A 24,686-nucleotide genomic window follows, 5' to 3' on the forward strand; every position below is an offset into this window, starting at 1 on the left:
CACAGCTATGGAGGCAGCCGGGGCTTCATGTGACCAGAAGGGAAGCACTGGTGTAGCACACAATGCTCCTGTCAGATATCCTGTCATGAGGTGGAACAGGCAAACATGAATCTGCATTAATAACTAAGAGGATAAGAGCGACCGGGGGGGACAGGTGCTGTTGTAACACGTGAAAAGCTCGGCAGCCTCTTCTCCTCCTCGTCTTCCAGGCACGCAAATACAAATTGATCTCAATAGCTCAATTTTCCATCACTGCATTTACGATCAGTGGAACAGATCATGTCTCACATATAAGCTGATAGCAGAGGATCCTGGGAGCAGGGATCTACAGTCACCTCGTCTTTCTATAAGAGAGAACAAGTCCGAACCTGATCTTGGCTTGGATCTGAGGAAAGCAGAACTGATAGAGCAGCTGTGCAGAGCTCGGCTGCCACAGCACCTTTGTTTAACCGATCGTTGCCCCCCCCCCCGCCGTGTAAACCAGCACGGGCCTCTCCTCAGGTGTGACGACTAATCTCCTTTTATACCTGCGGTGATAAGATAGACTCCCTCTTGATCCCCGTGTTTCCTCTTGCCGCAACATCTCAGGGGCTGAGCCTGTCGCAGCATGTCTGACATGTGTCAGACAGAGGAAACAGTGTGAGGGGAGGAGGGAGACAGGGTGAGGGGAGGAGAGGTTGATCCAACGAGGCCCCCAGATGTACAGGAGGGGCTATATTTGGCAGAGTGGACCTTACATCCTCTTGAAATCGGTTTCGTCAACTCTTTCATGTGTCTTTATGATCTAAATTCGGATTTAAGCTCAGTATCCATCAAAGAAATGCACCAATTCCTCTGAAAACCGACTTAATGTATTTTTCCGTGTAGCAGTAGGTCATGTTTTGATGTCTGCTGCTGTTTTGTAGACTTTGGGGAATTCCACCGAGACGATCCTTCCTTCTTTATCTTCCTTTCTCATCTAAACCCAATGACACACATATACACACACACGCACGTCTGGATTTATTGCATCCTACTTCTATTATTTGAAGTAGGATCATTTATTCTCGTGCCAGTTACACTGAACCCATCGAATATCTACAATAAAGAAGGATAATGTTGATTCAGTCTGTTCTTTGTGGATCTGCAGAGCACGAGGTCCCGGTCCAGCATTTATCTCAAAGGGTCGCGTCACGTAAAAGATGAAAATATTAAATATATGTTCCAGTTTGGTTCAGACCCTGACAGAGGGCGAACACTGGTGGATGCACAATGCCGGAAATGAACCAACAGCTTCACCGTTCACACGTCGCTTCAGAAATGTCAAATATAATTAACCCCGGATCAATAACTCAAAACTTGGGGAAAGAGAAAGTTGCTCCTGATAGATTTTCTGGAACTACCTGCCAGTCCAAGAAAAATACAGCAGGAAAATGTCCTGTGGGCGTCTCGATGACGTTTCAAACACTCAACGGACACAAGAATGAAAGAATAACATCTCCTGCTGCGTTCGTCATGAATGAATAAAACTCTGGAAAAGGTCCAGGCCCAATTTACCGGATCAAACAGCTATAGTGAGTTTTTTTTTATTATTTGAATGGAGCATCTGAAGGTGAACAGGTTCAGATTGAATAAGATGTGCAAAAAGCTCACTTGTGAAGCTGTCCACCATTTCCTTCCTGAAAGCGAGCTCCATGTTGAGCTTCAAAAACGAAGAGCAGGGTAGACGGCTACATTTTTAATGCCCCCGTGTCGAGGGATGGGAGAAGGAGTTTGCGTGAGGAGGGGAGGAGGGGAGGAGGGGAGGAGGCGGTGGGACGCTAGGAGACAATACAGGGTTCGCGTGTCTAGCGCTGCCAGGTGTCTGTTCACGTCCCCGAGCCCAGAGCAGCAGCCACCTGTACCCGTCACAGACCCGGGAGGCACCGGCGATGACAATAAGACATCATCTGCCAACGCTACAATTAACCCCCCCCCGTCACTCTGTTAATTACACAAACCATTTCCTTCAAGATGGCTCGCTTGGCTGCCGGCCCAGAAATCTATCATTCCAGTATCTGTCCAGATCTATGAACAGGTTAATCAGGTTAGTCGCAAGTTAATACAGGTGGCATGGAGTCAGGAGGTGTGGGGGGGGGGGGGGGGGGGGGCAAGCTGGGTGCCAAGAGAACATGCTCCACTTCAACCTGCCAAGCTCGACCCCCCCCCACTCCTCCTCCCCATCATCACACCACATCCTGTTTGTCCTCCTCTCCGGTTTGTCTGTCAATGCTCCAGCTGAGCAATTATCCAGCTCCAGACCTGTAAATATCAGCAATGATCTCTGATGGGGAGCAAGTCGCTACCTGTGTGTGTGTGTGTGTGTGTGTGTGTGTGTGTGTGTGTGTGTAGACTGAAAACACACACAGACACACACACAGGCTGCTTCGCTCCACAGGACCCTGAAAGCTCTGTTGCACATTGTGCTGTAACACGGAGCGTTGTTTACTTTGAGCAACACATTTTCCACTGAGGTTAAGTGGCTCCGTGGAGAAGAAGTGCCAGTCGCATAGAACCCCCCCCACACACACACACGTACACACACACACGTATTATCCGATATGTCCTTGTTTGGACATCATCAGCGCCTGTTGTGGCAGACTTCGCTCTTTGTCTCTGTGTAAACATACAGTACATACGATGTTACTGTCACATCACCAGCTGCTGTTTTTTTAGAACTAGATGGATCCAAATACGGAAAACCAACCCAACTCGTCTTTAATTAATATCCTATGCAGATATACCCCCCCGATATACTTTTTATTTGACTGTATATTTTTCTACTCCCTCAGGATTACGTCTGTGACTGACAGCAGGGAAATTACCCACCTTTTTTTATTTGCCTCTACATCACAGCGTGCATACCGTGGGGATTTCTGCTCCACTCATTACACCCCCATTCTTCCTCAGGGGCAGGAAATCATGAACAAACACATTTCACGTGTTCAGCCATTACACATTAGGGATGATTACAAATGTTTAATTCCGTCTGATCCTGCCCCGATAAACGTGAATTCGGACAAACAGACTCAGATTTGTTGCATACGTTGAACTTATTTAACTCTTTTGTTGGTTTTGTTTACGCGACCTGACACGAAGACGCACAAACAAGCAGCAGGATGTGTCAGTCAAGATATAGAGCGTCTGTACCCCAGAGAACGCAAAGAGAGCGACGACGATTCAGAGACTATTTCAACTCAAGAATTCTAGATCAGTCCCAAGTGTCTGCTGGCCGCTGTTGAATATTGAAATATTAAATCAGCAATGTTAGGTTTAGAATTAGATTTCTGAATCGCATACGTCTTGTTAGTTGTGGCTGAATCACTTCCTATCTTCACTTAATTGGTTTAGTTGCAGGTTTAAGGACATTTAAATGGAAATTAGCAAATTTTTACAATGTTTGAAAGAAAAATATCTAGAAAATTGTGTGTCTATAAACATTAAATTGCACCAAACAGGACAATGTCTTCTCAGTATCGTTGGTGCCAACTCTTACAACTTGATGTTAGCTGTGGTGTTTATCTATTGGGATATACAGCACCGCAAAACAAATCCCACAATTCGCTCCGGAAGTCAACATCCGCGTCCCGGCTCAGGTCTGTAAACACATCACCTCTCATATTGTGAATGAGCGTCCTGTTAATACACAGCCGTGTTTCACAGCCGTGTAAATAAACAGCCCTGGAGGTGTATCTCATTATGAGCCACGAGGAAACACTCGCTGCTTTTACAGGGAGCGAGGGTGTGGGTGAAGGGAGGAGGCGTTTCCGATGGGCAGGCGGACCCACCAGCCACCAGCCACCGAACCTCCCACACAGCTCGGGGTCACCTGAGACCGCACAGACCACCCCCCCCCCCCCACCCCCACAGCCACGGAGGCAGGCTGAGCAGGAGGTGGAAAAACACAAACACAAAAAAGACCGAAATCCTGAAGGCCAGCTGTGCACGTCACACAGAATCTCTCAACATGTATTTAACACGAGGTCGACTCCAAATGTTTGGATTTGAACACGTTTCACATGAACCGTCAGTGCGAAGCAGACAGACGCAAGCAAACTGTTTCAACTCTGAAAAGTTTTGCAGCTCGTTATTTGAGGTACGGAAGTTACTCTCTCTTTTGTGAAGCACTTTAGTAACTGAACGGTGAAACTGTGCTTACCTCCCGTTGCATCAGTGTTGCACTCGTGAAAGATTTCGTGCACAATTCACCAGGCAAGGTACGAGAACCTGAATTATCACGTACACGACGTACAGCACAGAGCTGATGTTCCCCCCCCAAAGCAAGCACACGGCAAACCGAGCACAGCAGAGAAGGAGGATAACAAACAAAACTGAGCGAGAGACAGAAGCTGACGACAGAATAAAGAGAGAATATCCTGCTAATTGTATCTTATCACTCAGCATGAGTTATATCAGCGCATGACACCAGAACACGTCATTCCAAACCTCAAATGATTATTTTAGTATCAGAATCTAAAATAAAGTACATACTGTGCATTCACATGAATAAAAAGTAAAGCAGTAAAGTTTGAGTACACACATATGAAGATTTCCTGCACAGATTTATCCTGAAGTTAGTTTCTGTGTAAAACTCCACAGTAACAGCAGCAGCAGCCATGTTCCTCCACTTCCTGTCTGATTGGAGCAGCTGGTTGATCAACCACGTGGTCTTCACCAGATTAAAGGGTCATTTCACCTAAATTACAGCAGAGACCAATTTTCCTCTGTTTAGTTCAGGAAGTGCAGGAAAGTAAAAAAAACTATGTTTTACAGTAAATTCTCTTATAGTTTTGTGCCTGTAGACACATTGTGTGCATGTCTGAAGGTTTTGTGTACGTGTGTAGAGATATTATTTACATATGTAAAAAATGATTTAAGGTTTCATAAAGATCAAGAGATGGACACTCAAATTTCCTATCTTCCCCGAACTGTCCACAGTATCTATTAACAGAACCCTGTAATCTAAAGATAAATAATTGTAAGGTCACTGATTTGTGTTGCTTCCTTGTTCAGTAACTTCACATCTCGTTCCTGCTCATGGTTCATACGGAGGAGATGATTCCAATGGGACAGAGTAACCGGCACATTTCCTCTGAAAGTCATTTATGTTACTGTGTATGTGTTAGATTTCCGCTCAGCATCTTGATGATGTGTCGCTGTGATTTCTCCAAACCCCAACAACAGAGCTGTTAATCTATTTTTACAGCTTTTATTTGAAATTCTCATCCATGAAATCTAAACTGAGTCGCACCCTTCGGAGGTTGTGTTCATTTGAGGGATAAAACTCGACAGAGAGAATAAAAACAAAACAGGCACACAAGGTTTTTTGGTAAAATATATACTTTTTTATTTATTTCTTCATACAAAGAAATATTATGAATGTTCAGTATTTAATCATCTAGAAACATCTGTTCCATTCTGCGTTTGCATTGTGTAAAATTAATTCCTTTGTTGTACATACCACAAAATACTTGATTTACATGTCCTTTCTCTGTACATACAGATCTGCTAGTCTAAATACATATTATATTGTGGGTGAGACGAACATTTCAAACGCCTTGGATTCTCAGAACAGGTTGAATAAAACTCAACCGTAACAGACGCAGCAACGTGGAGTAAACCCACGAGTGCAGGTTCTGTACTTTGCTCTCAGATATTCCCTCAGTCACGTGAACCTGACCCAAATTCAAATGCAGAACTCCATCAGTTACTTTCCTTCTACAATGCAACAGCGTAAATGCTTTTTTTATTATTATATTCAAACATTGCACTAATGAGAAGGGGGGGGGGGGGGTGAAGGCTTCAAATTCTTAAGAACGGTTGCACAGGCAGAGCGAAAGAAAAATTCAGTGTCACGAGCCTCCATCTTCCCTGCTACCGCCGGTCTGAGGCTGAACCAGGCAGCTGGTTTCACCATGAAGGTTGAAGGTCACCGTGCGTTGCAATGACAGGAGCAGGCTGACTGTGATGCTTCGGGGGGGGGGAGTTAAAGAGGCACAACATTTCCTTTAACTTCAAAAGGAAAAGACGCACAATCAAAACGCAACTAAAGCTGAGTGACAATCCCACGTGTGAAAGTCCCCTGCGTGAGGACGGCTTGTGTACATTCAGTCTCGAGCACATGACGCCTAAATAAAAAAAAATCCCTTCCCGTGTTCCCTGCGTTTTCATCAAGGCCGCCACATGGAGCGTGCATAGCGCGGCGTACAGCTCGTTCTCCCGGAATAGCGTGCCACCCGCTGCAGTGAGATGGAGCAGCACTTCAAAGAACGATATCTTTCTCTTCTTTTTTTTTTTTTTTAACTCTCCCTCTTGCATATCAAGAATTCAGGCAGAAAGACGAAAACACAGAAGCGATGGTGGAGGGGGTGGGGGGGGGGTGGGGGGGGGTGGGGGGGGGTGGGGGGGGGGTGGGGGGGGGGGGGGGGGTGGGGGGGGGGTAGAGGAGGATGGAAACGTGATATCAACCCAAAGGTGTTTTTTTTGTCTTTTTTGGCAACAAGTTGGGAGGTGAGATCAGCGGTGGAGGGAGGGAGGGAGGGGATGCAGCGGGTGAGGATGACGGCGGTGAGTAAGGCATAAAGTATATCGGCGGCACATGAGGATTTGTGATGACACTGGAGAGGTTAGACAATGAAACCCCCGCCTGAGGCCATTCTTGCTTCACTAAAAACCCCTTTCCTCTCCCTTTGATCTGTGAGGATCAGTGAGGAGATCTGAGACGGGGGGGGGGGGGGGGGGGGGGGCGCGGTGCGGATCCGTGTTTGAAGGAGCGCCGACTCGCCGAGGTGAAGCCGACTCTGCCGTCCGTCTCTCATCTTTTCTATCTTCAAGCTCCACTTCGGAGAGATGCGCCTCTGCTGCCTCACGCAAAAGATTTTCCATCTTACCGTGAAAAAACAAGGCACATACACCTACCCACCGCACCCCCCCTCCCCCACCCCTTCCTTTTCCCGCTGCTCTGCTCTCTTACAACAAATCAAATGCTGCTCAAGGAAATTTGATTGAGACTTCGCGTGACCTTTGAACCGGACGGATAGAGCAGGAGTCTGGCTCCGAGTCAACGCTGCTCCTAATGGGGGAGTCAGAGAGCGGGGGGGCGGGGGGGCTCGATTGATCTTCCAGTTACCTTTACGCAATTAGCATAATGTTAACATGGGCACTGATGGGGCCCGGGATGGGGTTTAACGTTTGACGGACGGGTCATTCATTAGAGCAGGCAGCAGGAGCACTGAGGATGAAAGGGCAGCTGTATTCTCTAAGTATGAGCGACACAATGAGGATCAATTAGGACTATTGATCTACCTGTTACTGAGAGGAAAGGGACACGAGATCTGCAGCTCAGGCCGAAGACAAACAAAGATTTTGTGGTACAAGAAAGTGGAAGGTCTGTATTTTAGGGCTACGGCCACACTACTGTGTTTTCATTTGAAAATGGAGTTTGAAAAACTAAAACGGTCTCTGTCAACATAAGGATTTTGGCTCCGATCAATTTTAAATCCCGTTTCATACTGAAATTGAATCACGTGACCGCCAACGTACACCGGGTTGGACACATGCAAGTGGTTGTAGCTTTGTAAGATGCATCCGAGGCTCATGCCGTCATGTGATGGGAACTAAGGATCCAATCATCAAGCGTTTGTGAGCGTCAGTGTTATCAAACATTACAATTTCTAAGCATTCAGACTAAAACGCAGAGTTTTTAAACTAAAACAGGCTCTAAAACTCCAGAGTAACGTTGTATACGTTGGCGTATTCGTTTTAAATTTTCAAATGAAAGCGTGGTAGTATGGACGTAGCCTTAGTGAAACAACTTGTAGAAGAATCACACTCAGGGTTCGAACAGGATGAAGTTGTGATGCATATATAAATGAGGACGCACAATGGATATGTGTTCTCCACTCTGTACCCGTAATATGGTGCTTTTACATGTTCCACCCCAGTTTCTTCTCCAGGCATCGCTGACAGTCTTCGTCATGAAGCACCAGTAAATCCACTGAGTTTACAGGACGAGGAGCGAGAGAACTCCAAATCAAAATGAGGAATGTTAAAAAAACATGGGTCAGATGTTATGTACAAATATGGTTAGGCAGCTTAGTGAATTAATTGCTTAGAAATAAAAATAAATTATTATAAAATAGATTTCTGTACATTTTACATATATATAGCAATATTTCCACATCTTGCCATTGAATTACAGAGGAAAACAAAAAAAACTTCTCAACAAATCCAACCAAGTCTCTCGGGACCTTCACATCAATCCCAACCAAAGTTGTGTCCCGTCATCTGGTAGAACTTCATGTTGAAGGGCCGGTAGAAGTCCCGGAGCCTCTGCACCACCTCGGGGTCAATGTTCGGGTGGGTCCTCCCTTTGGTTTTCCCCAGGCAGTGGGGCTTGCTGCTGCCCTCGGCCTTCTTGAGGCACGGGAAACCCTTGGTCTGGTTGAAGTAAAAGTGTTTGTCCGTGATGATCCGCTTGAGCCCCAGGAAGTCCTGCACGCGGCCCAGCTCTCCGGCCGGGTCGCTGATCAGCCGCTCGCCGCTCACGAACAGGATCTGGCCCATGGGGAAGTACTGCAGCCAGTTGTCCAGGTGCTTGGCGTAGATGCCGATCTGGATGGCGCTCCACGAGGTGTCGATGAGCCCCGTAGTCCTGTTTTTGAAGGTGAGGCTCTCGAAGGAGGGAATGTCGGGCTTCTTGGACAGTGTCTGTGTGTAGTCGGAGATCGCCCTGGTGACGGGGTCCCTCACCACCACGATCAGCTTGGTGTCCCGGGACATGGCGGAGATCCGGGCGGGAGCTTCTCTGGTCACAAAGTAGCTGGGGGTTTTCTCCATGGTGATCTGGCCCTCCAGGGTCTTGGGCATCAGCTCCCTGGAGAAACAGAAAGAGGACAAAATGGAGGTGAGGAGAAGGGCAAGGTGGAGCGAGATCTTACATAACGTGATCAAGTTGATGGAGTGTGCTGCGTTCTGTACGCATCGACTCACTGCCTGCGTTTGGCCTTATTACAGGGCTTGAAAACCTATTAGTGCGGGCGGCTCTCCAACATCAACAAGCTCACTCACTCATGTGATGTCTCGCTGACAGAAAACAGAAAACCCTTATTTACAGCACAATCAAACACGGGGGGGGGGGGGGGGGGGACATTCACAGGAAATTCCAAACATGAACAAACCCTTCATTTAACCATATTAGGAATTAGGAGCCGGGTTTTCCCACCTCAGACTCCAGAATTCCCCCTTTCTTCTGTTTGCAGCTGCACCGCTCAAACTGCTTCCCCTAAATAATTTCCATAATGGATTATTCTAATTCTGCATTTTTTATGATTTAGCTTTCGGTAAGTACGAATCCTATTGTGTGACGCGTCGTCCCTGGGCTCATCTTTCCTCAAATGCTGGATGTAATGTTTCAAAGTGGTTAAATCCACCTCCCTCTTTATAACACACACACACACACACACACACACACACACACACACACACACACACACACACACACACACACACACACACACACACACACACACACACACACACACACACACACACACACACACACACACACACACACACACACACACACACACACACACACACACACACACACACACACACACACACACACACACACACACACACACTTCCCTGCTGACTCGGCATAGCCGTACCAAGTGCTATGGTGCTGAAAGATGATGAGGCTTGTTTCAGAAAGAGAATCTGTTTTCTGACAAGAGTGGGTTCTGGTTTTTTTGTGTGTGTGTGGGGGGGGTTGGCTGATGGTCCTTCGCTCAGATATGTTACACGCAGACGTATAATCAAGCAGCACTCGAGAACAAATGGTTCTGAAGGGAAAAGTAAATGCGCTCTGCTCTCCGGGTATCGGGTTTCAAAATTGGTGGCCAACCGCAGCGTCTAGATTATCGTGGAGGCGATAAGAGTGGTTTGACTGACGTTGGGAGGGGGGGGGGGCCCGAACCAGGAAGTACAGCCAAGAGTGTGATGCACGTTGGATCGAATGCGCTTCTGGTGCTGGATGGATGGGAAGAGATCGGACTAATTACCGGAGGCTTTCACGGCTCAAACTGTTGATTGCTGATTAGTGACACTTGAGGAAAAACAGCAGATAAGCACTTTAAAGCACTAAAGTTGGAAAAAAACAATGGAAGGCAGAGATAACCGAGGACACTGATCTGTCAGGGTGAAGCCGCTCTCGCAGATAACACTCAGGTTGTACCCTAAACCGTACCTTTGTTGTTCGAGCACTGATACACCATTGTGTGGACACTTCTATTGTACTGGAGCACATTCAAATAATGTGTTTTCACGCACTGATAAAGGCAACGATAACTGTCGGACCCATTCTGTATCGTCACAAGTCTGCAACGTTCAAATCTTCCCCTGAGCTTCAGCCGCTCCTCGGAAAAAAATATTCTCTAAAAGCCGGAATCTAGTTCATGTCCGTCCGGCTCATGGCTAATTCATGGAACACCGTCTCTCCATCAATGCCCATATTTGTGTGCGAGAAGGGAGGGAATGGTGAGAGGAAGAGAGAACATGAACCAGCGTTAAGGTAACCAATAAAATGCTTGATGGAAATGGCGTTGGCAGATTTGTGTAATCCTAATGCAAGAGCCAGTGATCTAATTATGATAATATCTTCTTGATTGCTTGCACGTCAGCGGGCATGGAGCAGACAGAGGGAAAGAAAGGCCCTTTCCCAAACCTCATTAATAGCCTATTGAAATCAAAACAGATACAGCATGTGGTTTTATGCAAGAGCATGACAGATCCTCCTGCCAGCAAACCATGTCTGGAGAGTGCAAACGCAAACAGCACATCGGGAGCACACGCACATTCAAAACTGTTTATACAGCATCTCTTGGATGTCTTCAAGGAACACGGACCCAACACGCTCCAACTAAACCCGCATGCCATTCGTCATCTCACAATGGCGATACTGCCTTTTTTGTCATTCCTCGCGCTGAAAACACGCACAAAGAGTCCAGAGCCGACACCGAGGAGGCAAATGGCTTCCCATCTAATCCGATTTCAACATGACAATGGAGCGCGCAGATAGGGAGGAGGCCCGAGCTACAATGTGCATAGTGATAGATTATGCTGATCCGAGCTCGTGGAATTCTTGTTTTAAAAAAAAAAAGAACGCATAAAACAAGGGGATGGTTGGACAGCGAGGGAGAAAGAAAGTGGTGCAGAGAACTGAGAGAGAGAACTGAGAGAGAGAGAGAGAGAGAGAGAGAGAGAGAGAGAGAGAGAGAGAGAGAGAGAATCTGCAAGAACCCCCCCCTAATAAAAAGATCTCCACCTCTGACTGTGCTCCAGCCAAAAAGGCAGGAAGAGGGATAAGAGAAGGGAAGAGAGCGAAAAGAGAGGAGGGGGATTTTAGTGGGACAAGTGGCTCTTGGAGAAACAATGCCCATTATGCTCCTTTTTGATTTATGAGGTGCTGCTTTTAAAGATTCCGTCAGCAAACAGGCAATTCTGTGACACCGCGCTCCCCTTTTTTCCTGCTTTTCTTTGAAAGTGAGCCATTGTCCCCGAGCGCAGGGGTGAGCAGGGCAGCGGTCAGGGCAGAGGAGGCGGGGACGGGGGCGGAGGGAGGAGGAGGAGGAGGAGGAGGAGGGTGGTGGAGGATGGAGGAAGAAGGGGGTGCTCATCGAGGGCTGAGTGGAGCACTTTTTCCGTCCCTCTCAAACTCAAGGGGGAGAAAAGCCTTTTGGAGAGATCCTGAGGGGGAACCTGTGCCAAAATGCGCCCTGTAAACATCCCCCCTGTCCCCCCTGGATACCAGAGGACTCCTCAAACCTTCATGTGTGGGAAGCAGCAACAGCAAAAACTGTAAATAACTAACCTGACCTCAGATATAACGACAGAAAACTGCCTCCTCGCTCGCTCCTCCTTTTTACGATTCGTATCCGAGTGCTTTTTTCCCCCCCTGCACCTTTGTCCATTGAGGATATTTCCCAGTTGAAGGACAAAAAACCAGTGATAAGACGCTAAGCAGAGGCCCTTGTCACGTGACGGCATCAAACGGGGGCCGACCGCGTGGCCCTTTGGCCTGTGTTTTAAAAGAGCCCTCGTCCTGCTGGAGATAAATGGCAGGCAGGAAAAGGGTTATTTCTGTCTGATGCTCCTGTCACGTTTGATCTGATGATAACGGGCTGCCGCTGAGCAGTTGACAAAAATGTCTAGTTTGCTCGCAGACAAAAGAGGGCAAAAAAGCACTCGGCGTGTGCCTGTCGATTTCCTGTTTGATACAAAAGGTTCGTCAATTGTCTCCCATGTCTGGATGTTGAAAGGATTTGAATCGCAAATGAGCGTTTGTTTATTTGAATACAGACAAATCAGAGGGGCATTTTGTATCTTCGTTTGAAGGGGAGGGAGCGGCTTTAACCCCCGCGGGCGTTTAAAGCTGAAGATGTCTGGTATCTGAGGTTTGAGGACCCTCGAGCGAGCGTTATTCCCCCCCGTGGGAGGCGACACCACCTGAAACAACAACATGCACTAAACAGCCCTTTAAGTCGCTCTAAGTAGAGGATGATTGAACCTTCCTGACTGAACCAGGAAGAGAAAATCAAACAAATAAGCTCTTCTGGGAAAAAAATCCCGCAGACGTTCGCTATCGGCGACTCGCTCCTTTACATTAAAAACACTCCACAGTGGCCACTCCACTCTTCACCCTGCTCTCTCCCCCCATTGATCCCTCAAGCTCCTCTGACCCCCGGCAATCAGGCCCCGAGGAGCGATAGCAAAGTGACACTTCACAAGTGGGAATAAAGGAGAGGGAGCGAAAGAGGGATGAAGCAGTGAAAGGCTGCCTTTCTTTTCCAAGGGCCTCTTAGCCGAGCCCTCCGCATGAACCGATGTGAGAAGCATTTTTTTTTTATTTTTTTTTTTTTAGGGCAAACACAAAGAAACATCTTTATTCCTTATTTGATGATAAGGATCTTGAGCTCCACTCGTTCATATGGTTGAATTCGAGGAAGCAGGAGTGTATTCAAACGGAACACATGCATTTTGTATTTCATTAACGAATCTCTGAGATGGTGGTGGATGCAGATGTCTCAGGTTTGTTGCATGGATTCCGAGCAGCGTTTCAAAGGAGGAGCCTACATGCACCAAATGGATCTGTAGTAACCAACGTATTTATGTAATGCACATAAATAAAGGCACACACATGCTACACGGCTGCTACTGAGGGAGGCACGCATGCACGCATCTGCCGGCTCACTGGGTATTTTCAAAGCAGCATTCAAGCACATACAGAAGCCAGACATTTTGAAATATACTCCAGTGTGAGCCTGCAGCCCTGACATTATATTCAACCACAGAGCATGGCTTTGGCTGTAAATTAAAAGAATAAGGACGATGGTTTATGACGCAGTCGGTCGGGCCGCTCAGATGCAAAGGGAGAGGAGACGAGCTCCGGCTGCAGCTACAGAAGCTGCATCTGGTCTCTGCTTGGAGCACTCGGAGCCGGGTCCAGGTGTTAGTGTGAGGCCACTTAGAGCTTTCTGACAGTTCATTTCCTGGCTGAGAAGAGCCAGAGATCGCTGCTTAAACGTGAGATCTTGCAGGAGCGTATGCTGAAGGGGGGGGGGGGGTTCTTTGTGTATCTGTATTGTACACGTCTCTGGTTTGGTGCTGCAGTGTGTCTGGGTGCAGTTAAACATGCACAGCTTTTTGCGCGAGCTGCATCTTTCACTCAAACTTTTAAAAAAAACGTACCACGCGGTGATCCACCTGATCGGAGTCAACCGACGGCGCACCTCAGGAGACTGAGGCTTCACGTTAACAGGCTTCACTGGGTAACGGTGTCACTGGGAACACTGGGAGGTGGCTGAGTGGAAGCCCCTCTGAATCATCTGTCTGCTAAGAAGGATGAATAATGCAGGCTGGCCTAGTATCACACACTCTGACCTGGATGGCGGGGTCCTGCATGGGATAGTGCACATCCCATGCAGCAAGGAGGGAGGAGAGATGAATTCATCCTCTAGATTACTGGGAATGCTGCTGTGGAACGAGCCTGCAGCCTGTTTTTCAACTGCACCTTCGTTTCTTGACTCAATAAACTATGGTAGAAAGTCTCTTTCACTTTTCTTGCCCGTTTGCTTGATTATTTTTCAATGAAACTTGGTAGAAGGATGGAAGCAGTAATGCAGATAATCAACACCCCTACTTGAACTACATTCAAAGAGGAATCTTACTATAGATCCTCTGGTGCAAAAGAGATGAATAACTTCACATTTAGAAGCTCGTATCTCTGGATATTAGCCTTGACCTGTGGTGAGACAGATAAATCGCAGGCGTTACGAGATGATTGACAAGAGAGGAAAGATGAAGAAAAACCCATTAGTGCAACACGAGCGTTTCCTTTTCATGTGAAATACTTGTACCTGCAGAGAAGACCAGAATATCAGGCCGTGGTTAAACTGCTCACAGCTTAAATAAAACTCCACTCTAAGCGTCTCCAGAGCAACACCGACTCAGCAGATTCGTCAAACTGCTCGGAGCCTTTGTCTTGTTTCTCGCTCTGTGACACTTTGACACCGCAGCTCTGCGCCGGAGTCCTGGTCGGGGTTGATAAACGCCGACTCCCAGACCTTTAACTCCATCATGAAGCTGCGCGATGTCAGAGCAGCCTGGGAATCCACTGACCCTCCACGTAAACAAAACAGTTAACCCGACCGGCTGCAACCCGTCCATTCATCACTTTCCACTGGAATCAGGGAGTCGTTGAGCACTTTTTTCTTTTTTAAATCGTGGCGTCAATCATAGGAGAGGGAGAGTGAGTGACGGAGAGAGAGAGGGAGAGAGGGGGAGTCGCGCCTTGCGGTCACAGACCATCCAGAATGGTTTCAGGCTCATACCCAGCCTGGTTTTGGAGGCAACATCAGACCCCAGTACAGTAGAATAAATAAATAGAGAAGAAACCACTGCGGATAAAGTCATGGACGACACGTCAGACACCCCAACAGCCTCTCACACCCGTGCAGCCACAGCCCCCCTCTGCGGTGTTTTGAAAATATGTGAGCGAGGCCCGAGACGCTCTGCCCGTCCTGTCACTGCGGTCGCTCGGTGACGGGCAGCGTCGCCGAGGCGTGACCGGCATGACCGGCGCACATTATTCAACTCGATAAGCAACTATCATTTTTCCTAACCGGGAAAAAAAAAATCTGCTTCTGAGTATATTTGTTGAGATTTTGGCAGCTTTTGGCAAACAGGAATGTGTGCAGCCTGGATCTTCGTGGCAAATGCGACTGCCTGGAATTACCGAGTGCTACTAACCCCGCAGTGGAGCGAGGGAGCCCACCATGTGGTATAAATAAAGCAGAGGAGTTGGTGAAAGGAATGGAGGAGAGCAGGAACACCTCCTCCCTTCCTTCTCCTGAATGTGCAACAGTCCGTCTAGAGAAGGGTTTTTCAAAGATGGCGTCCAAGAGGCTTCATTTCATTTTCACTTTTAAGGCTCAAAAGATTCCCGTAGTTCTCACCACAACACAAGAGGAGTCACCTGACACGTCCCCGGCGACCAGGCTGTAGTCACTCTGCGTGCCACACACACACACACACACACACACACACACACACACACACACACACACACACACACACACACACACACACACACACACACACACACACACACACACACACACACACACACACACACACACACACACACACTTGATGATATCACCCAGAATTTGTTTAGCGCTAGTAATCCTCACTAATCAGCGTGTTTGCTCTGGGTGTTTGCCGAGGGTGTTAGCCTCGGAGCTGGCCCCACATTCCAGCGCTCCATCAGAAGTCTATCAGGGCGTGAGCGGCTGACAGCTCCGACCGAATTAACCCACGAACCGTGAGAGGATGAAGAACAATGAATAGATAAATAAGTAATAACAACAGGCCGAGCAGATATTGAGGTGTTACAGGTGAGGACTCGGCCAGTGTGTGTGTGTGTGTGTGTGTCTGTGTGTGTGTGTGTGTAGGCAGAATCAGCCATTCTGACTGATTTCCTGACACTTGACACGCACCAAGAGGCCCACGACTCCTTGATCTATCTACAGCGAAAAGATGAATAAAAGATGAAACAGACTCGAGAAGAACATACATGCCACCACCCCCACTCCCAAGATGCAGAGACAGTCACTCACACACTCGCACACACACAGAGAGACACACACACAGAGAGACACACACACACACACACACAATGAGAAGCAAGCTGCTTTGCATCCTGTTTGAATCTGCTGTCATCCGTAACTGCCTGCACACCTTTTGTGAAGACAGGTGAACTACAAAGAGTGTGTGTGTGTGTCTGTGGTTGTGTGTGTGTGTGTGTGTGTGTGTGTGTGTGTGTGTGTGTGTGTGTGTGTGTGTGTGTGTGTGTGTGTGTGTGTGTGTGTGTGTGTGTGTGAGAGAGAGAGAGAGAGAACGAGGGGGATTTCCTCTCTTCTTCTGTGTGTCACTCACTGAGCAGAAAACCATCTTCCTGTGTGTCCTCACACTGCAGCTGTTGTTGCAGGTTAATGATTTACAAATTCCCGAAGTCGTCCCCCCCCTCCCACGCTAACGTGTCATTAGCTAAAAGGAGGAACGATAAGTCGTAGAAAGTTAGAGCGGCAGCGAGCGATCCCAAGGCCGCCCTTTTGTTTTCTTTGGACTCGAGCCTAGATGTTGTCTTCTGCAATATCTCCTCCCGTTGTCCCACAGACAAGATAATTGCTGTTAAGAACAACAAGGCTCAGTTTTAACTATTTCTGCTGCCAAACAAACAGACGTCCCCCGAGCTCAAAGTCTTGATTCGGGGATGCGTTGTTTCAGTCGAGTTGCAGAGCGCGATGACAAATGTTTTCACCCCTCCGCTGTATCTCTATCAGTGAGCCTCTTGGTTATGAGTGAAACAGGATCTGCTTTAACTCCGTGCCAGGAAGACAAGCTATTTTGCGAAGGGAGCCGACAGAAAATGGAACGCAGGCGCAAAAAAAAAAAGCATGTGAAAAAAAAAAAGATGTTTGAGAAATGCCAGAGTTTTCTGCACTTGGCCAAAGGACTTCAGAAGAAGTTTGTTTTCACCACAGGTTTTTTTTTTGTCTCTTTTTCACAAGATATCCACTCGTATCCAGAGAACTCCACCAAAACTCCACAATCTCTATTTTTATTCTTACCTGGATTTGATTATAGGCACAAGTAAAAGCCTGCGGACACATGTGTCGACAGATGTTCACTCAAACCCACAATCTGACGTTTCAACCAAAGTTCACTTATAACTGTCACTGGGTTGTTGAATTAACTCCACCAAGGAAATGTTTGTTTGTTAACAAGATTACGCAAGATTCATGGATCTTGATGGAAAACAAATTGATATCTGTGTGTGAAATTTGAATATAAGGGTAATGTTGGAAAAAGGTTTGCGATCTATTCTGCTGTTTTTGTAAAAATGTAAAGTCAGGGCCGTCGTTTGATGGAAGTTTCTCGGGTGTAGTTTCCCTCGACTGCCTCCCGATTTCATTGATTGCAACACGTGAGAGAAAAACTACAGGCGGTGGAAAATAATTGGAATGGAGGAGTTTGGGCCGCGTCGTCTCCGAGTTGAGCTGAAGTGTCCTCACAGCTCTTACAGCCGCTCGGGGAGCGAGTGCATCTAAATGGAGAGAGTGACTAGTGTCGAGCCGCCGTGGTGCAGTGAGACAACTCGGGGCTTCTAATGAGCTCTGCTCTTTTACCGCCAGGCTAATGGAAACCTCAGGAGACCTCGCTCGCTCTCTCTCTCTCTCTCTCTCTCTCTCTCTCACCGTGTGTGTGTGTGTGTGTGTGTGTGTGTGTGTGTGTGTGTGTGTGTGTGTGTGTGTGTGTGTGTGTGTGTGTGTGTGTGTCCTCCTCTCTCCCAGAGGCAGGCACACTCCTCAGCACTCTAATGGCTGCCTCTGGGACTTAATACCTGGGACAAGTGAGGATTTACAGGTTTACTGTCATCACTGTCATCACTTTCTCCTCCTCCTCCTCCTCCTCCTCCTCCTCCTCCGCCACAACACTCTCTCCTTCTTTTCTTTTCTATGAGTGTATTTTAAAAGCAGAATGACTAACAAAGCCATAATTCCAGTGTTTGTTTCTCCTAGCCTCCGGCGGGGGTGGAACATTTTTAACAATACGCCAAAGCGTGTTTGTGTAGCGGCAATGAATGACCATTAATTCTGGAGGGAGGACGTCTGGTTTTGTTCTGACTTGTGGAACAACAAATTATCACCTTGTTAAAGAAGGGCCTGATTCACAGGTTGCACAGAGGGGGGGTTTGTACCCGGCTCTCTCCGTCCCACGCTTCCTCTCCTCCTCCACACACACTCTCCTCTGTAAGTCGTTCATTGTTGTCGATCTCTCGCTGTCATTGTTGTCATAGGGATGAGAGCATAAAGCGATGAAGACGTACTGTAGCAGAGTCCTCTGTGTGCGAGCGGGCACAAACAATAGTCCGAGCTTTTTCTAAAACGAGTGTGTGTGCTCGTGTTTTTCTGTTTCCATCGACCGCATTAATTCACGAGTGTGTGTGTGTGTGTGTGTGTGTGTGTGTGTGTGTGTGTGTGTGTGTGTGTGTGTGTGTGTGTGTGACAGCAAGTTCCTGTGAAGCCCCGTGGCTTCTGTGCTCAGCTCCAGCAGGAGGTTCCTGTCTGTGGCAGCCATATTGTCTTCGCTGCTTCGGGTAGTGTTCACTGGACACCGTCAGGAGGAGTAAGGGGTGGCGGGCGGGAGCGGGGGGTGGGGGGGGGGCAGGCCACAGTGCATCGCAGCCACTCCCCTATTCACGGATCTCCCCTTTCACAATTAACCGCTCGTAATTTGGGGATGAAAGCCGCCTTTTCACTGTTCCTCCACCCCCCGGTTACTCTCTATTCTCACATGGGCCACGGCAGCTTAGGCAGCAGGGAGAGAGTTCCTCCGTCGCTGCACGCTGACCAAAGGCCTCTCCGGGAAAAGAGGGCCCGCTCGTGGTCAGCGAGGCCTGCAGGGAGCTTGACCCGGGGATTGGACGATCTGAGCATGACGTGCGACTATACAGCGTAAATGCACAGCTGGAGAGAAGCGGTTCACGAGGGAGGGATTTGAGGAGGAGGAGAAGTGGGGAGGGAGCGAGTTTGGCCAACACACAGGCGCGGCTTGAGAATGCTTGTTCTTATGTTGGCCCGCTACAGCTGAGGGTTTAAGCGGAGGATGTGAACCTGCTGTCAGCTGTACGGTTGGCCGGCCGGGCGCTCAGTCCCCGAGGAGCTGCCGAGTTCCAGGAATCAGGCAACAATCAGAGCGCCAGAGTATCTAATCATCCAAATTCAACATGGTCCTCTCCAGAAGTTTAACCGAGTTAGAGCCACTTAGAGCTTCAGTGATTCCGTGACGTGTTTAAGACAAAACCAAACCATCGTCCTCATTTACATAACTGTCCTGTCATACTATTGTTTTCTTCAAGGAACAGCCATAAAATCCCCAGTGGGGCCTGTAGCTTCCAGCAGCTTTCTGCAGCTCTGCAGATGGTCAACACGCAGATCCTGTCAGCGAACAGACGTGGGCCTGACCCCAGCCGGAGGCCCTTAACCCATCCCTCCGCATTCCCTCCAATCAGGCCTGACCAATCAATACCAGCTCTCCCAGAGGAGCCGGGGCCATGGCGACATTTGCGTAGGCCGTCTGAGCGTTTCCTTCTTTTGTGGCAGGAGGTGAAAATGATTTGTGAGTCCGCAGCTGAGCCTGGTGCGCACATCACACTTCTCTCCACCTACAGGCTTCCTACGCAGCGTCCCGTGTGTCGACGCTCTGTTCGGTCTGATGCCTTTCACTGGCGTCCTAAAGAACCAGGTGGCCTCTCTCGCCATTCAGAGGAAGGAAGCAGGGCGAGGTCAGTGGCAGCAGATAGTGGACGGGTCACCTGCGTGGAAACAGGAGCGCCCCTGTGGTGAGCAGATAAAGGGACGTGCAGCCATCCAGAACTGTGCCTGACAGGGAGCAGCAGACTGACTCAAGAAACCACCACTGGGCGTGAACTTTAGATAACGGCTTTCAAACAACTTCCGCAAACATCCCAAGTCTGATAAATGTGTTTATTTTTTTGGGAGTCCTCGTTCTAACAATGCTCCACTTGTTCTTTGGTCGTGTGGAACTTCAAGGAGCCTTAACTGAAGTTGCTTTGTGAGGTTTTTTTTTTACAAACTTCCCAGTACGGAGATCAACTGAATGACGGACGATCGTGGATTCCACTTGAACAAACTTCACCATAATATAACACAACACCATATGGCATTAAACTCCATTAAGCTCTCTATCCAACATGCTCCTGTAAGCTTCCTGTTTAATTCCGAAGCCGCTCCGAGGGAGGAGTGACGGCGAGCCGAGACCAGAGCCCCGCGACACGACAGCAAAACCACAGCACAGTCATTATATATCAAAGCCCCTTCATAGCCAATAGCTCTAAATGGAATATGAAGGGAGCGACGTGCACCACAGACTGACAGGACGAGACGAGGGCCGCAGTCAACAAGGGTTAGGAGTAAATAAAATACCTCGTGTTTAACAGGGAAAAGAGAGAACTTTTAACTTCTTCAAAAGTGATATATACACACAACTGCTAAACTCAAACCAAGTTAAATCCCATTTTACTTTCTCTGGGGTGTTTTTTGTGATTTTGTTTTATAATCGTCTTCCTTCATCTTCTCTACCTTTAATTTTCTGATTCCCTTTGTAAAACGGTTTGTATTCTGCAGTTTGAAAAGTGCAAAGATCTTCTTGTAACATTAATTTTAATGAAAATAAAATATATAAATACAACAGGACTTGGGTCATAGCCTCATCACCAGGTGCTCGTCCTGCTCGACTAGTGGGATTTATCTTTTCAGGAATTCAAACGTATGTGCTGAAGATAACCCTCGTTGCACTCTCACCACACCACCAAACAAATACAAAGTTCCTGTTCACATTCAGTGTGTGTGTGTGTGTGTGTGTGTGTGTGTGTGTGTGTGTGTGTGTGTGTGTTCCTCGGGCCCACGTTCATGCATGACCTCACAGTGAAAATGTGTACCTCCTGATTCAAGGACCCCCTCGGTCAAAAGCATGAATCATGTGTTTGTCTTTGGCACAAATAAAAACTGTCAAAGAACATCAGAAATCCACAATAAAACTTGTTATCACCACCTCCATTCATTCTCGCCCCCCCCCCTCTCTCTCTCTGCTGCCTCCTCGGCTCTTCTCTCGCTCCCTGGTGGAGCTCCAGCTCTAAATGTGTGTCCACTGGGGAGAGGCCAACATGATGCAAGCTGGCAACAACAATTGAAACGCAGGGAGATTGTGCAAATGAACAAACATGGAGGTGAAGTTGCTCAACACACACACACCCACACACACACTGCGGTCCCATCATGTTCCCACAGAATAAACTTCAATGCCCTGCAATGTTTTGCTCATTTAGGACATTCCAGCGTCGTCTCTGTGTTTCTGGTCCTGATGGGAAACCTTGGACCATCAGCTCTGACTGGTTTCTGTCCATCCTCACAAACTATGAAGCGACGGGAACGTTTTACTTTCCCTCCACTGCAGCGACTGCTTCCACCAGCTGTTCCACTGAGACATTTCTAACTGCAGCTCTTCCGTAGAGAAGCATGGCGAGACACATTTCACATTCTGAGCGTGCACCTCTACCAAACACTATAGTTAATCGATTATTGCATAACCGCCTCTGTTTACATATCCTGCTGCAGCATAAAATGAATATAATACCAAAAATCGCACGCGAGTGGATTTTTCTTTCAGATCTTTTTCAGTTTTCACAGAAGAATGAAAAGTTAAACTCCACCATGTGTTTTTTTTTCTGTGTGTGAGTTGTGAGGAGGCAGTTTTTGGCTCCAACAGGACAGAAAATATGACTGAACCTGATTTTAGCCTCAGACTCTGATGCATAGACGCTTCAGCTCTATCCCAACAGAAAACCTTGAGTCACGACTCCTTGACATGGCTGAAGAAGTAGTAAATTTCACGCTCTGAAAAACTAGAAGACGGCAAATTGCTTCCACGATTTCCTCATCCAGTCCAGAAAAAAGTTGGAATTGCTGGTGGAAGTCGGGTTAAATAACAGCAAAGCTACAAAAGACCTGCAGTAAATCTTTGCTTCTATCAAAGCAGTCTTTTATTTTGAACGCTGCCAACACTGGGGTTCCTCTTTTTTCATCATGTCCAACATTGCTGGGGCCCTCTTCAAGGTTTCTGCATATTTAACGTGCAGAAGGAGAAAATTGGGCCAAATCCGTTAATTCCAGACACAGTTTTTTCCCCCCCATGAATTTGTAACTTTTAGAAGTTTTAATCAACTTTTAAAAGTTGGTGAAAACTTGAAACCAAACTAGAGGCACAAGACTTGATATTTTAAGTTGTTAAAAGAGGGAAATGGCTGATAAAAGTAATTAGTAAATTAATTATGGCAAATAAATCTGCAATTCATGAGCCATAACAACCAAAACAATTAAGAAACAATTAAACAATTACCTCACTCAGACACAATTATCACTAGAAACAGTAAAAAAAAAAAAGCAGGTGGGACATTTACAAAATAAAATAACTGTCGTGTGGCTACTTTCGTTTCATTTCACGAGTCTGTGACCTGCAGCCATCACTGTCCTTCTGCTCGTTAAAGCAACACTTTGTGATGTTAATGAAAAGGATAATGTTAGTTTGTCGACCTCTGAGGATGTTTGACGGGTTTTGTTCGGAGCAGGATCCGCACTTTGTCTTGCAGATCTCGCTTCTGGCTGCGTTTAAAGGCCCGAGAGCCCATTGACATGAGAACAGACCTCTCACATCTGTAAAAACCATTTAGTTTAACATTCTACTAAAGGAAACTGTAGCATATAATATTTGTCTTTTTTAAATTATCAAAAATGGCTACGAAAAAGTTTGGATGGTTTCATGGATTTGGATTTTATCGAACCTGGATCAGTCAGATTTGTGCCAAATGTACAATTTACGCAAAACCTCATATTACAAATGAATTGAAGTTAACACGGTTCGCTGGGTCTTTGTCAAAATAAACGCAGCAGGTTATAAGAGCTGGAATCAGCACAACTCGAGAAGAAGGCGAAATCTTATTTTGTTGCAAGAAATATCATATAATTAATACAAATTTAACGTATTTGAATTGAAATATTAAAAAGGATCGGAATTTAACTCGACAGAAAACCGTTGGAAGACGCGTCACGGTGAAGGTGCAGTGTTGCTCTGTGTCCAATAGAGATCACTGCACGTCGCAGAAACACAGGACCGGGATCTGAAGCTGCTTCAGTCTGACACGTTTCAGGATTATTTTAAATTAAATTACACACATGATTAAAACAAAAAAAATCTGTCTGCAATCAAACGTTAAAAAATCGTCTAAGATGTTTAGTTAATGATGCGTAATCTGTGACATCAGCCTGGTGCGTAAATACGCACAAAGTGTCCACACCGTGTTTACTGGCTTCGTGGATCCGTTTGGAATAAACTCAAACTCCTGCTGGATAATAATGAAAAAATAATAAAATAAACTTGCGGTACATTTACGAGTTTAAAATGATTTTCATTGTGAACTAATCTGGAGTTAATGTCACTGAGTGATCGACTGAAGAAAACTATAAAAACCCTCAAATAAATATAACAATACAAGTTGGATCATAAACTGCAGCTCTGCGGTGCCAAATAAATCGATTAATCAAAGAAATAAAATCATCCATCATGATCCAAGAAGCCTTTTCTCTTATTTCATTCACCCATCAGCCACTAAATGAGTCTGTACCTGTACCACTCCAGTCCGTTCTCGTAGTTGCGGTCGAAGAAGTGCGGCTCCGCTCCCACGGCCCTGATGTCCGGATGAACCCGGAGAAACTCCAGCAGAGCCCGGGTGCCTCCCTTCTTCACCCCGATGATGATCGCCTGCGGCAGCTTCTTGCTCCCGGAGCCGTTGGAGAAGCTGGACATGGCGCTGGGCTCCGGGGCTCTCTGCTGCTCGCCGCGCGTCTCGTCCCACTCCTCGGCTCGGTCCGCGTCCGGCTCGTCGTTGAGCAGGTCCCGGGACGCGCCGGTGCGGACGGACGGCTCCTCGTAGTCGCTCTCCACGTCCTCCCACGGCTGCGGCTTGGCGAGCAGCCGGGACACCAGGTCCGTCCCGCCGCTCTCTGTCCTCCTGCCCACCGCGGGGCCGGCCTCCTTGCCCCGGTAACCGTCCACCGCCAAAGTTGGCATCGTGGAGCAGTAGCCCACGCAGGAGTACAGCATGTACACCCAGATGAAAAACATGATGCTGAGCAGGATTAGTTTCTTCTTCACGGGGCTGGAGCACAGGGCATGCAGGCTGAGACACACCGGCCTATATTCCATAAGCCTCTCGGGTGAAAATCATATCCCAGCGGCGCATATTGCCCAACTCACTCCCGGTGGCACCCCGGCGACCCGCGCGCAATTACGCACATGCTCTCCTGAAACTGACGATATATAAATAAGCACCACTAATGCACGTGGGACCTGAGGACGCGGTAGATCCAGGGATGGAGACGCATCGAGGAACTCTTCAGCGGGGTTGTGGTGGTAACGCGGGGGAAGCTGCGACAGACGCGCCGCTGCTGCTGCGCTGCTCCGGGATC

General features: G+C 47.5%; 1 protein-coding gene across 1 annotated transcript; it reads right to left on the minus strand.

Annotated features, from left to right (window-relative positions):
* Nucleotides 1–7,739: 7,739 nt before the first annotated feature.
* Nucleotides 7,740–24,686, minus strand: LOC117753074 (heparan sulfate glucosamine 3-O-sulfotransferase 3B1-like). The gene is made up of 2 exons (XM_034570942.1): nucleotides 23,843–24,686; nucleotides 7,740–8,893 (listed from the first exon to the last, which is right to left on the minus strand). Exons 1-2 carry the CDS (start codon nucleotides 24,421–24,423, stop codon nucleotides 8,275–8,277), a joined length of 1,200 nt encoding a protein of 399 aa, XP_034426833.1. The 5' UTR covers nucleotides 24,424–24,686; the 3' UTR covers nucleotides 7,740–8,274.

Source organism: Hippoglossus hippoglossus, chromosome 19, assembly GCF_009819705.1.
Source record: "Hippoglossus hippoglossus isolate fHipHip1 chromosome 19, fHipHip1.pri, whole genome shotgun sequence".
Taxonomy (NCBI): domain Eukaryota; kingdom Metazoa; phylum Chordata; class Actinopteri; order Pleuronectiformes; family Pleuronectidae; genus Hippoglossus; species Hippoglossus hippoglossus.

Bases quoted from the DNA above. Each gene is read 5' to 3' on its own strand.
- LOC117753074 (XM_034570942.1), bottom strand. From the start codon at position 24,423: ATGGAATATAGGCCGGTGTGTCTCAGCCTGCATGCCCTGTGCTCCAGC. The intron at 8,894-23,842 runs GTACAGACTCAT...CTGTTTCTCCAG, and splicing joins AACGGACTGGAGTGGTACAG to GGAGCTGATGCCCAAGACCC.